Source organism: Saimiri boliviensis, chromosome 5 (genome assembly GCF_048565385.1).
Source record: "Saimiri boliviensis isolate mSaiBol1 chromosome 5, mSaiBol1.pri, whole genome shotgun sequence".
Lineage (NCBI taxonomy): Eukaryota > Metazoa > Chordata > Mammalia > Primates > Cebidae > Saimiri > Saimiri boliviensis.
The window spans coordinates 57,869,231-57,890,406 of NC_133453.1; the positions used below are offsets into that span (position 1 = coordinate 57,869,231).

The 21,176-nt window shown below is 37.7% G+C and overlaps 1 protein-coding gene and 1 pseudogene across 7 annotated transcripts in view; one reads left to right on the forward strand and one right to left on the reverse strand.

Moving 5' to 3' along the window:
• The window catches only part of PDE1A (phosphodiesterase 1A), a 524,243-nt gene that overhangs the window by 499,217 nt on the left and 3,850 nt on the right, over positions 1–21,176 (forward strand). For all 7 annotated transcript variants that reach the window (XM_074399385.1, XM_074399384.1, XM_074399382.1 and 4 more), the window contains one exon: positions 18,324–18,440. In XM_074399385.1, the coding sequence (XP_074255486.1) occupies positions 18,324–18,397 (74 nt within the window). In that variant the 3' untranslated portion in view covers positions 18,398–18,440. The remainder of the gene's footprint in view (positions 1–18,323; positions 18,441–21,176) is intronic.
• On the reverse strand, positions 883–2,513 carry LOC101045420 (reticulocalbin-2 pseudogene; annotated as a pseudogene).

Sequence of the window (21,176 nt, forward strand, 5' to 3'; positions counted from 1 at the left end):
CCATTTTCCAGGATCTATCTGTCTTCTGCACAAGCCAAATAGGAGAGTTAAATGAGGATATGAAAATCATCACCTCTGCATCTTTCAATTCCTTGATGGTTGCACTAGTCTCTGCAACCCTTTAAGAATGCTACCTTGTTTTCTATTTACTATTGTCCTAGGTACAGGCAGTTCTAATAGCTTCCATTTGGCCTTTTCTATCATAATGACCCTCACCCACTAGTTAGAGAACCAATGTAGGAATTCTGCCCACTGCTAAGTCTGTCTATTCGAATTGTGCACTTGGAACTGGAGAAATAACTACAGAATGAGTTTGGGGACCACTGGACCTGAGCTAAAGCTCCATTAATCAGCTGACTCCCCAAAGCCTCTACTAACTGGAGGGCCACAGTGATGTTTTCAGTTTCTTGAAATCAAATGTCAGTTCCGAGCCAATAGCCAGTTGTCCCTGAAAAGTCTGATTATTTTCCTTTCCCTGATAAAAGGCCAGAGGTCCCTTTGAGGAAGTATAGGAGAAAGAGTAACAGTATAAATTTTATGTAGTGCACCAGGGTCTCTCCTCAAGGGGACCTGGTCTCCCATTCACTTAAAGGGCTCTCTGTAAATTGGCTCAAGTCTAGAAATTGATTGAGGGGTAGTGATTCCCTGTTGTTATGATTCGAGTTAGACTTTTGTTCACTTGACCTAGAAATTTTGTGCTTCTACAGTTCAAGTAAAAGCATAGTAAGTTTCCCATCTATTTTACTTCTAGGAATATCTAAGTGTGTCCTGAAGGAGAATCTCCTATTATATAGCCATAGGACTTAAACATAATTAATTAGCCAATACTGGAGGTCTACACAAGTCAGATTATTCTGATTATTGCTTTGCCTCTGCTGTTAATTCTGGTAACTACCCACCTTGCCTTTGGCATTTGAATGCCATCACCTGGCCCCTTCCACCCAGGGATCCAATTATTCCCATGGCATTCGTTTTCTTTTTCTTTCTTTTTTTTTTTTTTTAGGACATTTCATTTTTAATCACTCAAAAATGAAAAAGGTCTGGACAATGTCAAATTTCACTCACCATAATGTTATAGTTACACATTAAATATAATTACTATCTATACATATGCAAAAATATAAAGTTCTATTTCATACAATAAAACCCTTTATAGAAACCATTTCAAAATTAAGCAGAACTTCTCAACATTAATATGTGAGGTCTAAGTCCTTCTAAAGTTTCCTTTAAAGGTTTTAAACAAAATGCTAAACCTACAAACATTGTCCTGTCAGTTCTCAAATTAAATCTACTTAGAACACACATAAAAATTGATAGCTCAATCACATACTACTTAAATGATATTGTTCAGGCATCTCTAAAATTCTCCATTTCTTCAAGTATGGAAATAGAACTAAAATATTCCACAATACAGTACTAAACAGATGGAGTATTTAGGAAAGACTTTGTTGTCATATGGCACAATATTAATGTTTTTTTTTCTCCAATAGATTTTGAAATAAATATCAGTTTTTTTGTTTTTGTTTTTGTTTTTGTTTTTGTTTTTTTCCTAAAAGACCAAAATTATAATCTACATTAAGGTAATTCTGACTGTGGTAAGACTTAAGAGTATAAAATACAACATCAATATTTTATCACAAAAGTAAAGCTGGTAACAAATTATAAAAGGATCCAGTACTCTACTGAGATGGACTTGGAGATTAAAGCTCATCATGATAGAAATAGTCATCATGGAGCTGTCTGCCATGATCTGTGGCTTCACTGGTAAGAAACAAGTCCTGGTTTTCCAGAATCTCTTCTTCAGAGAGCTTTTTGTCACCATTCAAATCCATTCCATCAATCAGATGAAGAGCCTCCTCTTGCGCAGTGCCCTGATTATTAGGTACTACCCAAGATAACAGCTCTTGGGCATTCACGAATCTGTCTTTCTCAACAAGTATCCATTCTGGATCTTCATTTGCAGTTGGATCCCGCCTGTAATCACCAAGAAATTCTTCCAAACTAACAAATCCATCACCATTTTTGTCATGTTCTTCTAAAGCTTCATGAATGACAAATTCTGTCATATAATCAAGTTCTTCAGGATGCTCAAAAGCAATAAATTCTTCAAGACTCAAACCGGGACCTGAATCCTGGTTAGCTTTTTCAAATCGCTTCTTGTCCTCTAAGTGAAGCTGCCTAAAGGACTCTTCTTCTGCATCATCCAGAGCCGTGTTCTCATCAAAATCAATCACACGATCATACATCTGAATGCTGTATTCATCCCATGTAACAGTACCATCGTTGTTTTTATCCTATTCAACAAACTGTTGTTTTGCTTCTTGCATAGCATAATGCTTAAAAGACATCTGCATCCATGAGCTGAGTTCGCTTTCGGTGAGAAAGCCATCTGAGTCCAAGTCGATTTTCTTTATGATCGCCTGCAGTCTTTTTTGCTGCTCTTCGTGGCTGAGTTTCACATATTCATCCACATCTTCCTCTAGGAGGAAGCGACACGCAGGAGGGCCAAGCATTACTGGACGCCCAGCAGCGCCTCGAGGTCGTAGTCGCTGCGGTGCTCGCCCTGCGGGTAGTGCAGCTCCTCGGCCTCGCTGGCGCCGGCCGCGGAGGACACCTAGGGGCGCTGGGAGGGAGGCGGGCAGGGCCCGGGCCGCCTGCGACGCCCCGCGGGCCCGGGCGGCTCCCGAGAGGCGGCGCGGTATACGTTGAGGGCGGAGGGGACGGAAGGCGGAACCCGCTACAACAGCCACAAGGCCCGGGGACAGGCCGGGGGCTGGTCCTCCACTCGGCATTTGTTTTCTGATTGAGTGATTGTAGTTCCCACTGTAAGGTCTGGAATGCAGAGACCAATCACAGAGATCTTTAAAAATTCTAGTGCTACCCTCACAAATCTATTTCTTAATATATGAGTGAAAGGTGTATCTTCTGGACCTTCCCAGTGTGGGTGAGTAGGTTTTATGCAACAAGACCACTGTAGCATTCCAATTTTTCCAAGCATTTTAATTCCCTCCAGTAAGTGAAACCAAGGTAGATCAGGCATCCCCAGCTCACTCATGGGGTGGGCTATCTTTTGATCCATCTTTCAGCCAGTTGGCCAAATAAACTTATACTGCCTTTTTTTTCACTCCTTGAGCTGCAATATTAAATGCAGAATACCTGCTTAGTGGGCTCACATCAATAAATTTGGCCTCATCCTTTGTGTTTCTTCCACCACAATCCCACATCCTTAATGTCCATTCCGACAGATGTTCCTTGGATTTCTGCTGGTATCAGTTAGAACACTCAAGTAGTTCTTTTGGAGTATAGCACACTTCCTCTTTGGTCACGCTCTGAACCTTCCCTCTGGGATTTGAGTCTAGTTATAGGTTTACAAACATGAGGAGTGGTTAAGGGTAGATCCTGAGGAGAACCAGCATTGTCTTGCCTGGCAACTGCTGCAGGGGAGACCATTACTTTTTTTCCCAGCAATGCAGTTAATCTCAGAGAGGGGTGGAAAGGAGATAGCACTGTGGGTGGGGGTGCCGCTGCCTCTGGGGGTGAAGAGGACACTCACTCTGGCAAAAAATACTCATCAGAATTTAGGAGCTCAATGTCCCCAGCTCCATCAGGATCATCCCACACATTCCCATCCCCATTTAGATGATTCTGTTTTTAGCTATAGACACCAGGAAGGGGTTAGAGTTCACCTCTCTTGTAACTCAGCTGATGGCATGCAGAGGACTTGTGTCTGATTTTCAGCAGTTTAAGTCCTATGGCTACAGAATAGGAGATTCTCCTTCAGGACACACTTAGAAACTTTTAGGGTATGTATGCATCTGGAGCTGGGAGTTGAAAGTCCTGAGCTCAGCATCTTTTTCTTTTTTCACTTTGTCCAGTGATATTAAGAGCAACTAATTCACTTCATTATTATTCCTTGGTTTCCCACAATAGTTTGAAAGTATGCAGAGAGTCACTAAACTCCTTACCTCCTGCAAGTGGTGAATTAGGAGTATCAGGTGCATTTATTATATCTATAAACAGTTCATGCCAAAGACTATTTAGGTTTAATCAGATTAGAAAGTCAGTTTCAGAAATCCCAAAACCAATTCAAGAAATTCATTTAAAAAATACTGTTCCTCTAGAACCATTCCTGGCAGTGTCTGTATTCCAGGGTTCTCCAGGGGGACAGAACCAATGGGATATATATGAAACAGAATTTATAGGGAAAATTGGCTCACACTGTCACAATGGTGAAGTCTCACCACCAGAGGCCGCCTGCAAGATGAAGAAGCAGTTGGTAGCACTGCTTTCAGGGAAGCGGGTAGTGTGATTTCATCAGGGTCTGAAAGCCTCAAAAGCAAGGAGACCAAGAATGCAGCCCCAGTCTGAGGCCAAAGGCCTTAGACCCCCCAGGAAGCGACTGGTGCAAGTCTCAGAATTTAAAGGCCAAAGAACCTGGAGTCTGGTGTCCAAGGGTAAAGGATGAAAAAGTGTTCTACTCAGGATGGGAGAGACAGAGAGGCCAAAAGAGAAAGCCAAGCAAGTCCAGTGTCCCTCTTCTCCTGCCTGCATTACTCTACTCACATCCCTAAATGATTGGACGGTGCCTGCCCTCATTGAGAGTGGCCCAGTTTACTGACTCATGGGTCAGTCTCTTCTGGACACACTCTTACAGCCATACCCAAAATCAGTACTTCACCAGCCCTCAATCCAGTCAAGTTGACACCTAAAATTAATCATCACACTAAGAAAAGCCAAAAATATAAGAGGCAGTACATTATACCCAGGGAGGCAGCATAATATACAGTGAAGATCGAGGACTCTAAAACTAGACTATCTTGTTCGATTCTGGTTGCTTACTTAGTAGTTATGTAATTTTGGACAATTTATTTAAACTTTTTTGTGTTTCAGTTTGCTCATTTATAAAATAAGGATCACAAAAATAATCTCTGTCTCAAGAGCTGTTAGGAGGATTAAATGAGTCAATATATATAAAGTGTTTAGAACTTGGCATTTTCTACAATAATTCTTTTTTAATTTGAGAAAGAGTTTCACTGTGTCTTCCAGCCTAAAGTGCCATGGCATAATTACAGCTCACTGCAGCCTCAAACTTCTGGGCCAAAGACATCCTTCTGCCTCAGTCTCCAGAATAGCTAGGATTACAGGCACATACTACCATGCCTGGCTAAATTTTTACTTTTATAGAGATGTGGTCTCACTATGTTCCACAGGCTGCTCTTCAACTCCTGGACTCAAGTGATCCTCTCTCCTCAGCCTCCCAAAGTGCTTGGATTATAGGCATGAGCCAAGCACTCAGCCTATATTAATTTTTTGTCCTCCTGGGCTCATGTATATACCTTCAGACTAAGTGGATATTTTATAGAAAGCTTCCTTAAAGAAGTGTGCTATGGAAAAAACATTACTTCCTCATGACGATTTTGGTATGAGATTATGCGTAATTCATGACAAAACATGCAATGGTACTGTCCATCAATCAGTCAGGTGGATGGCTGTATGATGAATTATCTTGGTAGGTTATTTCTATTACCTTTCCATTCTTAGTTAACCTATTATGATAGTCTATGAAGTTTATCCCTAAATATCTCTCAAATCCAGCCAGTTTTCTGTATGAGTAAATGTAGCAATGGAATTGGCTTGTTCTGAATGGTTAATACAGTTGCTCACTCTATATAATTATAAATGAACCATCTTTATCTAGATACTTTCTGTCAAGGATTCTGCCACTTCATAGACTTGTCACAGAACCCTTGGGGAAAAAAAGGATTCTAAAAAAGAATGTTCTGTAAACTTAAATTTTCTCAAAAAGAGGACACTTTAGCTAATCCACTAAACTTGGCTTGAATGTCGATTCAATTCTTTCCTGAAGGAATTTTTACTATTTTAGTTTTTATCTCTTATAGTATGCCTAGATTTAGACTGTCTACAGCCCAAATTCTTCAGCTTTCCTAATTTTACTTATTCTAGGACTGCTCTTCATACTTTGGCTGATATAATTTTCTCTTGTTATTTATAGGAATCTAGAAAATTCCCAGTAATCATGCAAAAAAATATATGACTAAAGTATTTGATCTCTGTCATCTGTCCTTAATTTCTGTATTTTGCTCTTTCTCCAAAGAAAAAAAGTTATACAAAGTGAAAAGGAAAGAAAAAGTGATCTAAAAGACCTCTTCAGGTAGGATTCAGTATGTTTTCATGGGAAGATTGTGAAAACCTACAAGAAGCTGATGCTCAAAGTTTATTACAGTGTCATCTTCAGAATATAACCAAAGCCCATTCTCTAGTGAGACAACTGGTAGTTAGTGATCTTGGAAGTCATGCACTAATTTTGATCCATGTCAGGAAAATTTTGTAGAGTTAGTGATAGATATTCAGTTTAAGTTCATATCAACTCAAAAATAGTAATTCATCACAAAAATAGTAATGGGATTCATTCCGAAGGCTTCTGTGTTCCCACATTACCCCTTCCATCTTAGATGAGGCTTCTATAAAATATGAAGTCCGTGTCTGCTGTTTGAATATACAAAGTGTGCACAATTTGAGATCTCTAAGATCTACGATGGATGCTTAGCCATGGGGTTGCAGATCAGAGAGTCATAATTCATCAAAACAGGCCGGGTGCAGTGGCTTGCACCTGTAATCCCAGCACTTTGGAAGGCCAAGGCAGGCAGACACCTGAGATCAGGAGTTTGAGACTAGCCTGGCCAACATGGTGAAACCCCGACTCAACTAAAAATACAAAACTTAGCTGGGTGTGGTGGTGTGTGCCTATAATTCCAGCTACTCAGGTGGCTGAGGCAGGAGAATCGCTTGAACCCAGGAGGTGGAGGTTGCAGTGAGCCAACATCACACCATTGCACTCCAGCCTGGGCAACAGAGCAAGACTCTGTCTTAAAAATGATAACAGCGTTTGTGCTTCTCTACATCTTTTGATTTTTTAAGCATAGATACTTCAGTTATATATTTATACTGGATTTTAAATAGGATAGCTTCTCATTATTCTTGGAGTCCCAATGTCTATTATTTCTCCTTTAGGGTATTAGCAGCGCTTTACTTTGAAATCCCCAAGGGTAGAGGACTTGTGCAGACCTTGCTACTTGGGTTCTTTTTAGCTCATCTTCTACTGCTGGCTTTATTGCAGAGAATAGTAGTAAAAAGAGAATCTTATTTCTTACAAATGCTGCTCACACTTCTTAATATCATACTATTCAGCCACCCCTGAAGAACTGAATTTCAAATCCTAGTAGCTTGTCAGGGAAGGAATGAAAAATGTCATGTTTACTCCACATTTCCCTACTGGAAACTTCACCGTTTTATTTTTCCAGATGACCAGGAATGCTGTCATCCTTTCAAATCAATAGATGCTTTCCCCTTTGAGTCAGGGCTTTAGCACTCTGTGACCAAACTCTTCAACTAAGTAATAAAGTTCATGGCTCTGGGGTTAAAAGCCCAGCTCTCTCACTTATGTGATGTATGCCCTTGGGTTAAAAAAAAATGTTGAAAGGACAAAATGACAAAATTTGTGAAGCTCCAAGCACAGTGCTTGGCACATAGTAAGCGTTTTCCGAATGTTTACTATTGTTTTTACTGTTGCTACCAATATTGTTCTTAATAAATATAAACTTGCACAGATAACTTTTGATTAAATGATTTGAGCTATAATAGCACTTCATACTAAAATACATATAGACAGATTATTGATATGGCTGGGGAAGCCTCACAATCATGGTGAAGGCATAGGAGAAGCAAAGTCATAGCTTACATGGTGGCAGGCAAGAAAGCTCATGCAGGGGAGCTCCCATTTATATAACCATCAGATCTCATGACGACCTAACACTACCACGAGAACTGCATGGGAGAAACTTCCCTCATGATTCAATTATCTTCACCTGGCCCTGCCCTTGACATGTTGGGAATATTATAGTTCAAGGTGAGACATAGGTGGGGACACAGCCAAATCATATCAATTTCCTAGAGCCATTCATGATAAAGATGAATGATATGTGTTTATTCTACATGTGTATATCTAGTGTCTCTAGTTCATATTTAATCAGATAGAAGAATTTAACATATAAATGTGGTTGTGTATTGCATCATTTTAAGGTTATTGTATAAAGAGCCAGAATTTCCCAGCTGGACATGGTGGTTCATGCCTGTAATCCCAACACATTGGGAGGCTGCAAGTATATTGCTTGAATCTGGGAGTTCAAGACCAGCCTGGGCAACATGATGAAACCCCATCTCTACAAAACATATTTTTAAAAAGTAGCTGGGCATGGTGGTGTGCTCCTGTAGTTTCAGCTACTTGGGAATCTGCTGTTGGGAGGATCACCCGAGCCCAGGAGGTGCCGGTTACAGTGAGTCATGATAGCACCACTGCACTCCAGCCTGGGTAACCAGAGTGACACGCTGTCTCAAAAACAAAAACAAAAACAAAAACAAAACTCTAGAATTTAAAATTTGACATCTTTTTTATATTCATATTTGGGCCCGTTAAAAACAAAACAAAACAAGAGCTCAGAACCTTATGAAAAATTATAAGTCAGAGATTTCATGTGGTAAAATTATATAATATGAATGTATTGTTGGTTTTCTTTCTGACACTCTTAAAGCTGAGCAACTTGAAAAATAATCTGTTAGTATAATATTATGTTATAAAATTCCACATTGAAAGTAGAACCTTCATTTAATTTTTTAACTTGTAAATTGAGAAATGGTAACGAACCAGAAAATTTAAGAATTGATTTTTAAGTGATTTCTGTAGTAGTCTGTTCTCACACTGCTAATAAAGATGTACTTGAGACTAATTTATGAAAGAAAGAGGTTTAATGGACTCACAGCTCCACATGGCTAGGGAGCCATCACAATCATGGCAGAAGGCAAAGGAGAAGCAAAGGGATGGCTTACATGGCGGCAGGCAAGAGAGTTTGTTCAGGAGAACTCCCATTTATTAAATCATCAGATCTTGGAAGACGTATTCACTGCTATGAGAACAGTATGGGGAAATTGCCCCCCTCCCCCATGATTCAATTCTCTTCATCTGGCCCCACCCTGGATATGTGGGGTGAGATGTGGGTGGGGATGCAGCCAAACCATATCAACTTCCTAGAGGCATTCATGATAAAGATGAATGATACCTGTTTATTTGACACACACACACACACACACACACACACATATATATATATATATATATATATATATATATATATATACATATTTAGTGTACATGTATAGGAGAGTGAGAATAAATGGTTTATGTTTAGAACAATGCACCTTGGGATTTTTTGGTTTTCTTTTTACAGTATTGTCATCATCAAAACAAGTTCAATCATATTCAGCCTTCTCCACTGAGGCACAGAAATGGATTTATCTGCTGACATTTTAACTAAAGGCAGTTGAAGTTTGTTTGTTTTGTTTTCTTAATCCAGCCTTACATAGAAAACTCAATTAACCAGAATATTTTATTCAGAGTACTTAAAGCCAAAACGTTTGCTTCATTTTACAAATTACTTTTTCCAAGTTCTAGCTTTTGAAACTCACTTAGGTAGATACTTAAAATCTACATTCTATACTTAATTTGTTCCATTTATAAAAGATAAAGAAAGTATGAAGTTTTGGCACATTTCTCACAATCAATTTTATTTTTATTTTCTATAGATTTAGGGCATACAACTGCAGTTTAGGTATGTAGCTATATTGTGCAGTGAATCTGGGCTTTAGTGCAGCCATCACCTGAATAGAGTACATTGTACCCACTAAGTAATTTCTCATCCCTCACCTGCCTCCAAACCTCCTACCCTTCAGTGTCTCCAACATTAGACTCGATTTTTATCTAATCTTTTCATCCTAATTGAGAAATGAGAGCAGCCCCATGTTGCCTCTCACATCAACTTGCCTCTAAGAGCCAAATTGGATAATTTCCATAGCTGGTTCCTGCCACTGTTTACAAGAGATAAAGTGATTTCAATGGTTTTAACTTCACCACTCCAGAGCTTCTCTCTCCATTGCCACCCCCAACTTCTCTGCCTTCAGTCAATGCCCGTATATTTTTATCTTCTCCCTGCTCTCAGAGCCTGCTTTCTTTAAAGAAGATCTGCAATTCAGTCACAAAGATCCCTTATAGGAATAATAGCATTTTAATAGATGTCAGAGCCTTCCTTTAAAAGAATGACACTCTGGGATGTGGGCAAATTGAAACCTTCATACACTCTGGTAGGAATGTAAAATGGTCATTTCACCTTGGAGAGCAGTTGTGCAACACCTCAAAAAGTTAAACAGAGTTACCATATTACAGTAATCCCAATCCTAGATATACACCCAAGAAAACTGAAAACACATGTTCATGCAAAAACTTGTACCCACCTTGATAGTAGCATTATTTATAATAGCTAAATGCTGTACTGTATTTACTATAATACAATTACAGTTAGTACAATTAATACCATAATTAACTACTGGAAGAAATCCAAATGTCTGTTAATTGGTATGGATAAATAAAATGTGTATTGCCATAAAAAAGAAAAGAATGACACTTTGATGGAGAAATAATTGCTTCAGCCAGTGGGTTGGAGCTCAGTCGTTTTCTCAACTGGGCTTCATTTCTTCCCTGGCACATCTTTTTCTTTTCAACCTCTTGCCTTTGCTCAGACTCCACCATACCTCCTCATCCCTTCACTAAGAGCATACTCCTACCTGCGTGCCACCAAAACATATACAACCTATACACCCAATTTTAGACAACTCTTTCAAAAACCAGCTCAACTATCTCCCACATTGTTAAACTCTTTCAGTGGAACTTAAACACTAAAATCTCTGGGCATTTGACAAGGTATTAGCTTCCCCAAGTTGAGTATAATCTCACTGATTTGCAGATGAATGTACATATAAATTTTTCATTTTCCATAGATCACCTGTAAAACTCCCTACATATCTAGATGCCTAGCACATACGCATTGGGTGTAAGTCTAGGCCTTGCTAAGGTAAACTGTTGTATTTTTCTCAGAATCAGAGGTTTTGTTTTTCTTTAGTGAACCAGTAAATAATTTACCTATTTCTTGATTTGTATCTTATGTAACACTTTATGGAATAAGGTATTACTTCCTCTAATTTTACAGGGTTGCAGCTAGCACATTTGGGAATTAAGTGGAATTTTCTTTTTCAGCCTTCTTTTTTTTTTTTTTTTTTTTTTCTGCCTAGTGTGCAGTCCGTTCTCTTACGGTTGCCTTCATGCATACCACAAAGTAAAAGAAAACGTACAACTGCTTATTCTCCAAATGCATTAAAACTGAGAGGAAAAAATAGAGAAAGTATTTCCCCTGGTATCAAAACAGATTTCTTTTTCCCAGCATGTAAGGCAAACTATATTACACAGATGCCAAAACACCAATTAAAAACAGAATATCTGATTCATCCTACATTACATTTCTCCAATGACTGTAACTTTAAATTTGATCACCAATTTATTCTAGTTATCTGCAATATAAACTATATAAATTGTCTTAAAATAAAACTGAAGCAACTTAGAGATGTGCCTACTTAAGGAAATACTGCTTTATAGCAAAGGTAATAGTCTTCCCATGAAGAAATAAGAATGCAGTGTTACTCAGAACTAGTATTTCTGTTGAAAAGACTGCACAAACCAATTCTGTGGTATTTTTGAAACACCATGTACTATTGCTGGTAAATATAACAAATTAATTAGAGCATTGTTCTGAGTAATAGCTTGTGATTCTATCTCCCAAATTCACCTAGGGTGTGGTGCCTTGGAATAGTTACACCTCTAATCATGTCTTTCTCATCTCTAAAATGAAAATCATAACAATGATTTTCCTACTCACATGCAGGGAGGCATTGTTGGGCTAGATAAGTCAAAAATAGCAAGTACAAAGTAAGCTACTAAATAAAATAATTGTGGTTTTTATATCTACATTAGAAGTGATCTTTTAATTATGGATTTGATATATTAGAAAAATACAAAAAGAACATCAACTTTATTTCTGTTGTGGGAAAATTACTATATAGAACAAAACTATTTTTTTAAAAGGAGTATAGTTCTCCTTGAAGAGGTCCTTTATATCCTTTGTTAGTTGTTTTCCTAGGTGTTTTATTTTCTTTGTAGCAATTGTGAATGGGAGCTCGTCCTTGATTTAGCTCTCTGTTAGTCTGTTATTGTTTTATAGGAATGCTTGTGATTTCTGCACGTTGATTTTGTATCCTGAGAATTTGCTGAAGTTGCTTATCAGTCTCAGGAGATTTTGGGCTGAGACAATGGAGACTTCTAAATATACAATCATGTCATCTGCAAATAGAGACAATTTGACTTCCTCCTTTCCTAATTGAATATGCTTTATTTCTTTTTGTTGCCTGATTGCTCTGGCTATAACTTCCAATACTATATTGAGTAGGAGTGGTGAGAGAGGGCATCCTTGTCTAGTGCCGGATTTCAAAGGGAATGCTTCTAGTTTTTGCCCATTCAGTACGATATTGGCTGTGAGTTTGTTATAAATAGCTTTACTATTTTGAGATAGGTTCCATCAGTACCTAGTTTATTGAGAGTTTTTAGCATAAAGCACTGTTGAATTTTGTCAAAGGCCTTCTCTGCATCTACTGAGATAATCAGAATGGCAATCATTAAAAAATCTGGAGACAACAGATGCTGGAAAGGATGTGGAGAAATAGAAACACTTTTATACTGTTGGTGGGAGTGTAAATTCATTCAACTATTGTGGAAGACAGTGTGGCAACTCCTCAAGAATCTAGAAATAGAAATTCCATTTGACCCTGCAATCGCATTACTGGGTATATACCCAAAGGATTAAAAATCATTCTATTATAAAGACACATGCACACGTATGTTCACTGTGGCACTGTTTACAACAGCAAAGACCTGAAACCAACCCAAATGCCCATCAATGATAGACTGGACAAAGAAAATGTAGTACATATACACCATGAAATACTATGCAGCCATAAAAAATGATGAGTTTGTGTCCTTTGTAGGGACATGGATTAATCTGGAAGCCATCATTCTCAGCAAACTGACACAAGAACAGAAAATCAAACACTGCATGTTCTCACTCATAGATAGGTGTTGAACGATGAGAACACATGGACTCAGGGAGCGGGGCATCACACACTGGGGTCTGCTGGTTGGGGGTTAGTGGAGGCACAGTGGGGGTGGGGAAGTTGTGGAGGGATAATATGGGGAGACATGCCAGATATAGGTGATGGGGGGATGGAGGCAGCAAACCACATTGCCATGTATGTACCTATGCAACAATCCTGCATGATCTACACATACACCCCACAACCTAAAGTACAATAAAAAAAGGAGTATATTTAAAGTCTATTTAAAGAAAAATATTAGGCAAGTGAGAGGATAGGTGGCATATGAATATGGCAGAATTGGTGAGGGTAGGTTACTCATGATTGTAGCTTGGGAAGCAGTTGAACTAGAGGCCAAGATTTTGGTTGGCATTTGTCAGAGGGATCCAGCCCCTTGAAGACTTTGGGCAGATAGCTTTCAAGCTGTGTCTTAGCTTCCACAATTGTTCAACCCTACCTTATAAGGTTGCTGTGAGGGAGGCTGGGCATGGTGGTTCACACCTGTAATCCCAGCACTTTAGGAGGCTGAGGTGGGTGGATCACCTGAAGGTCAAGAGTTCAGGACCAGGTTGGCCAACACGATGAAATTCCATCTCTGTAAAAAATACGAAAAAAAATTACCTGGGCATGGTGGTGGGTACCTGTAATCCCAGCTACTTGGGAGGCTGAGGCAAGAGAATGGGTTGAACTAGGGAGGCAGAGGTTGCAGTGAGCAGAGATCATGCCATTGCACTCCAGCCTGGACAACAAGAGTGAAACTTCATCTCAAAATAATAATAATAATAATAATATTAATAATAATGTTGCCTAAGGATTCAGGGAAGTGAGGTGAGTGAAGCACTTAGAATAGTACCTGCCACCTAGTAGATGTTCACAAAGTATTGAGTATTATTGTTATATTTTCAATTGTATAATAATTTATCCTAACAGGTTATTTCTCAGATAGTTAATGAAACCCTGACTGAAAAACAAAAGTCCCTAATATCCTCTTGATAGTATGCTTGGCGTAATTCCCTACAAGTGTTAATTTACACCACCAAGAGTGTGACAAATGATTCTAACATGATCCAAGTGACCTCAAATCGCAATCTAAAAGCCTGGATTATTTAAATTCAGAGGATTTCTGTTTGTTTTGGTAGGTCTGTCTCTCCTAAAACAGCCATCCTCTCCCTGCTCCCTGAAGAACTGAGACTCTATTTATAAAGCAAACCCATAATATTTCTACCATTTTACAAATTACTTTTGTTAGATTTGAACTTTTGAAACTGGTTGGGATGATCACATAAAGTTCTATGAAATGAACAGAATTATTTGTAGTCCTTTATTTTCACTCTTTTTCCTGGCTGACAAACAAGTTTATATGCACTTTCTTTAACAGGCCACTTGCATTCATTCCTAAAAAGTAGCTTTCTAGATATATGACCTTGCAAATACTTTCAGTAAAATGAAATTCAAAGGTCACATTGCTGGTCTTCTTGAAGTGCCAGTGAATTAAAAGCCAACCATTTTGACTTAAGGTTATCTATTTATGATCTGCATTGAGGAAAGTCAACTGATATTCTGGGCCTATTTCTTGCCTGAAAATTGAAGTTAGACTAGATCAAGTTTTAATCCAGGGTTACATAGATGGGGTCAGGATACTTAGAGAGGGATTTCTTTTTACTAGTCTTTAACTGAAATGTATCATTTCCTTAATCTGTAGGAAACTACCTACCAACCTTCATGGTATTTTTGTTTGTCATCAATAGAAACAATATATACTTATTTATTACCTACTTATTATACAGTTTAGTATAGCAACGTTGAAGTATCATTTGATATTATTATTTCAAAACTACATAGATATTAGACCTTTTTATTTAATGCACACGTCACTAGGTTTGCTTACATATGTTGGTAACTATATTTTTGAAAGGTGGGCATAGGTTTCACCAGACTATAGGAGGAGCCTATGATTCAAAACCGTGTGGAACCTTGGTATATGGATGTTTCTCAGAGTCTTTTACATGATCCACTCTTGCGCCATGAAGGTCATCTAAGATGATCTTTAATAGATTGAAAATGCAAATTATTTTCTCTTTATGGGAAAATTATATGTCAGAATAATATGACTTTTTTAAATGAAGTACTAAGGGTCGCTAACTAGTATTGCCCAAGTTAATTGTGAAAGCTTCTACAACTAAAGATTTATCAACTAAAAGTAATGTAATTTGGATTTGCAGAGGACTCTAATATTTGGCTGTCATAAAATTGCTTGGCAATTGTGTGTCTACCCCTGAAAAAAGCTGGAATTTTAGTTTTCAAGGAAGACCCTTTTTCAGTGCTACAAAACTCTTGTCTTGAGTTCATCAGAGTTCTTAGTTGTTGCTAATCACATGTACAGAATTACTATTGGGTATAATGTATGTATCATTTGGGGATTTGTTATTTTTTATAATTGCTGGCTTGTTACCATTTGATTACTTTCTTTGTTTTTCTTTTACTCTTTTATTGCTACTGAGTTCTTTATCCACTAGAAAAAAAAGATAAATAATTCGGTGGTGGATGGACCTTGATATCCTTTCCCCATTCTAAAAACTTCTCTAGACCAGGTGTGGTGGCTCACCCCTGCAATCCCAGCACTTTGGGAGGCCAAGGCTGGTGGATCACCTGAGGTCAGGAGTTAAGAAACCAGCCTGGCCAATGTGGTGATACCCCATCTCTACTAAAAATACAAAAGTTAGCCGGGCATGGTTGGTGGGCACCTGTAATCACAGCTACTCGGGAGGCTGAGGCAGGAGAATTGCTTGAACCCAGGAGGCAGAGGTTGCAGTGAGCCGAGATCATGCCATTTCACTCAAGCCTAGGCAACAAGAGTGAAACTCTGTCTCAAAAAAAAGTTCTCTAAAAATGTTTGAGAACCAGTGAATTAATTACTTCTATTCCTTTCTTGTAATTCAGTCTGTTCCTTTTACTCTGTTCTGTTCTGTTCTAGACTGTTTTGTTCTGTTCTAATCTAGTCTTAAGTAATAGAATATTAAATCAGAATTTTAAGCCAGGACTCTTAACATGATAAATATAAAAATCCTTTAGTATGATAAATATCAGCGGGAAAAAAAGCTGATTTGTGAGACAAGAATTTCAAAGAAGATTCAAAAGTCAGTAATAAGATGCATAAAACCCTTACCCAATTCAAACAAATGAAAAGGTCAGGTTACTGAGCTTGAAAAAAGATTTATGAAAAGGATTCCTTTAAAGAAATCTCTGCTATTGGGGAAAGTGTAGAATCTTTCCTTCTTCACCTTAAATCAAGGAAAACGAGCTTTACCCAGACCACTGGAGAAATTGAAGTTAAGGGTATATTGGGAATGGAATCTAGTTCCTACCTGAGAGATCTAAAAAGTTAAATGGTGGCAGGTGAGCCAAAGGAGAGAAGGCAATGTAGGTTTCAGCGTTTTTTCCAGTCATTCATGGAAACAAATGCCTCAAGAATGTGTCATATGAACTAATTGCACCCACCCACATTTGGACGGGTGATGGGACCTCAGCAGACAAAAGCTGGAAATGTGCCAGCAAATTTCCAGGGGCTGTGGACATTGTAAAGAAGCCAGAGATTTGGCCGGGCACAGTGGCTCATGCCTGTAATCCCAGCCCTTTGGGAGGCTGAGGTGGATAGATCATGAGGTCAGGAGTTCAAGACCAGCCTGGCAAAGAAGGTGAACCCCAATCTTTACTAAAAATACAAATATTAGCTATTAGCTAGGCATGGTGGCCGGTGCCTGTAATCCCAGCTACTCAGGAGACTGAGGTGGAGAATCACTTGAATCTGGCAGGATGGGGCAGAGGTTGCAGTGAGCTGAGATCACGCCACTGCACTCCAGCCAGAAAAGCCATGGTCCTTGGTGAGAAGTCTATTTAGAGCCCATGATTCTAATCACAGAAAATAAAATAAAGGCCGCTGTAAACACCTGCCAGGTCTAGTGAGTGCAAAGCCATCCTACAACGCTGCTGCTCCTCTTAGCCTTCTTCTCTACCCTGCTCAGGAGTCCAAAGTAGCCAGTGGAGGGAGAGCGAACAAGAAATGAGAGAAACATCAACCATATACACCCCACCCCACTCCACACACACATGCACCATTTCTGGGTTCTATAACAAACCCAAGGTGGAAAAGGAGTCTTATCTTTGTTTGATAATGTGTATTACATGGGACCAGACCTTCTATTGTCTCATTTGAGACTTTGGCAACTTAATGTGATCACAGGATGTTTTTAGCTCTCTAAGAAGGATCAGGAAAGTGATGAGATTACCTGACATTTTGATCTTGGTTAAGAAGTTAAGTCCCCATTCTCCATATTTGAAAGACAAATTTGCTTTGTAGTAGCATCTTATAAATTATGTATGTTCACTAATTACTTAACCTCAACAAAAATCTGCTGCAACTGAGTTGATACAGTCCTATAATATATGTTAATGGAATTATAACAAAGTTATTTGGTACATAGTTTAATTGCTGGGATATTTTTACTCAAATTTCAGACACAAAGAATATTCCATTGTATATGACTATTTCCTGAAATATCAAGATATTTCAAGTAATTGACTCAAAAATTAATTTCTGTTAATTTTCTTTACTTCGTTACTTATGTAATAAGACACTTTTATCTACACATTTTGCTTTATACTTCTGTTTTCCTAGATTTTTTATAATCTCCCAGAAATGTTGAAAGATTTCCCACGCTAATATTTTATTTTGTCTTCAGAGTTGATATGGAAACTGATTCCAAATTAGTTTGTCTTGACAGATTGCATCTTATCCTAAACACTACTATCCTATTATACTCATTTTTTAAAATTCATGGCAACTAAGCAGTATATGGCAAAAGACATCAATCATTAGAAGATTTATTTAAAGGGATTTGTTCCAATTAAAAATATTCAGAAAAAATTATAATTTTTTACATGGGATTTAATAGATGTTTAAACATGTTTCATCCATTTTATTTCTGTATTCCCAGATTAAATTGCAGCTTGAGAAAGTTATGTAACCACCAGAAGATAGCTTGTTATGCTCTGTAGATCCACAGGCTAAAGGAAAATGTTTGGTATCTTTGAAAAAATGAGCCACGAAATCCATTGTAAAATCCAGTCTTCAACATTTTACAAATTGCTTCAGTCTCTTAACCTTAATAGTTTTTTCCAAAGCCTTATTTTGTTTTGTTTTTGTTTCCTTATATTTTTAGGTGAATCTGATCTTCTTACGAACTCAGAAGACTTAGTAAATGCTGAAGAAAAACATGCTGAGATACATTCATAGGCCTGAAACACCTTAAAGACTTCTGTTATTTTAAACATGAGAGGTAATTTTATTTTATAGACAAGAAACTTAACTTCTTAAATAAATGATTTGCAGAATACCATTAGAGATGAAGTTATCTTATTTAAATGCCCTCCTGAACTTTTTTAAAAATCTCTATCATCAATCCTTTGAGACAAAATCTTAACAGGTAAAAACTTTAAATATTTACCTTTTCAAAGAGTTCTTAATTTGTTAGTCAACAAAAAATGTATTTACTGGGACTGAAATTTTCATCCTTAAAAAAAAAAAAATGACTGTGCATGGTGGCTTACACCTATAATCCTAGCACTTTGGGAGGTCAAGGCAGGTGGATCATGAGGTCAGGAGTATGAGACCAGCCTGGCTAACATAGTGAAACCGTGTCTCTACCAAAAATACAAAAATTTAGCTGGGCATGGTGGCAGGCACCTCTAATCCCAGCTACTTGGGACGCTGACTCAAGAGAATCCCTTGAACCAGGGAGGTGGAGGTTGCAGTGAGCCAAGATCATGTCACTGCACTCCATCCCAGGCGACAGTGCAAGACTCTGTCTCAAATAATAATAATAATAATAATAATAAAAGTTCATGGGGATATTTAATCCTCATTTCTTTTCCACGTAATGTAGGAAATATTTTAGACTGATTTCTAAACATTCATGTCTGAATGTTTTAGACTGATTTCTTGTTTTATTTCATGTAAAAATATAAATGTTTATACCCAATAATTAAAACAATGTAAGTATCTATCATGTTTGTTAAAATCTGTACACATGTGCATCTGTGGTTCTCATTTTAAAAATTCAGCTTCTAGAGCTTGTTTTCAGTCTACCAAATTATTCACTCTGGGAGTGATGCCTTGAAAATTTGAATTTTTGATAAGCCAGTCTGTTGATATTTCTGTCCACTTAAATTGAGAACCCCTGTCATGAACTGCTAACAAATATGTAGGCAGTTAGAAAGCAGGAATGTGTATTTACAATGAAGATGTCTTAATATCTACTAAAAAGAAAAAGATGTAAAGAACAAAACCCAAGAACAAAACACACTTGTTGGGGTGGTGTGTTAGAGGGAGGAGAAAATGCTGAGGGTAGCATTTCAAACCTTAGAGATGTTATTAGTTTCACAGCTGTTACTTTAGATATGAAAGAGTTAAAATGTGATTCACTTTTAAAATGATTTCTTCCTCAATATTCTTGAGTTACAAAGACAGCTAGTTGTAAGGCTGTCTTTTATTCATAAGAATAGTTTCATTAATAGCAACAATAAAATGTCAGGGACTGTGGTGAACATCTTGCATATATTATCTCGCTTAATCTTCTCAACAAGTTCAGAGTTAGTGAGTGTGATCCCTATTTTGTTTATAAATCTTGGGGAGAAATCAAGTTCAAAGTGACCATTCATCAATGAAAACCCCTCTCTATATTTAACAATTACATTGTTTTATATACTACATCAGTTCCTCTCCCTACTGTTTATTCAAACTATAAATTTATTACCTCTAGAGCCCATGATCATTTCTTGTGTTCTCATGATACACAGTGAAGCCCCTGAAGTATATTTTAGGGAAAACTAATTTAGTGGAAGATTTATGGATGTTTTAAGTAACAGAGTTTCATTGGCAAACCAGGTAAAACAAAATTAAGCAAGATACTTTCCTACAGGTCATCTCCAAGCCAGTATACACCAGATATCATCAAAACAAAATTTTAGGATTAGCCTTTTCCAGACATTTATGATAATGGATCTTGAATATTTATGAAAATTTTTTAAATATTTGGTGTAGAAAATAGGTTACTAATACATTTGTAAAAATAACTGTTCATTGTATGAAAATACCTAAGGCAATTTATATGCATACATATATATATGTGTGTATGTGTGTGTGTGTGTGTGTGTGTGTGTGTATATATATATATATATATATATATATATATATATATATCTGTAAGTAAGAAACTGATATTTCATTAGTAAAAGGTTTTGGTGTGATTCACTTGGCAGTTAATGAAGGTGTTTTTTTTTTTTTTTCATTTTTCAACTAAAAAGACCCCAAAGCCAGAACAGTTTATGGCCCCCTCAAAGTAAATATAATATTTAAACCCTAGCAGACAGTTTGGCAATTTTTTTTTCTGTCAAGGCCAATTAAATTATTCAGCTTTTTTCACAGTTTGAGAAAGTCCTGCCTTTGGTGCTCAGTCTTCCAGGAAATGTGGTCTTCAGTAGCACCTTATAAATTCTGTATGTTTACTAATTACATAACCTCAATAGAAGTATGCTGCAACTGAGTTGATACAGTCCTCCAATATATGTTAAAGGAATGATCTCAAAGTTAACTGGTGCAGAGTTTAATTGTTGGAATATCTTTACTCAAACTTCAGACAGAAATTCACATGCCTTCCAAAAACAAGTAGGTCCTTTAAATGAGGGAAGTGGGCAATGTCTAAAAACAACAGGAGGGGTAACAAGTGGCAACTGTGACTCACGCATGGTGTCTGGGAGACAACAGGCAGTGATCAGTCTTGGAAAGAGAGGACACAGCATACCCAGCCTGAAGGCTACATTTGGCCACTCTTGGGCTCTGGCAGATCTTCACTCTGAAAGAATGAGGGCCCAGTGTTGCCAGCTGTTCCTAGTGGTTAAGAGAGGTTCTTAATGTAAACTCTTCCAATTTTTTCGCTTGGCTCAAAGTTTTTTGAAATGCTTTTTGGACAAGAAAAAAATATGTCTGAGGGTCAGATTTGGCTTGCAGGCTCCTG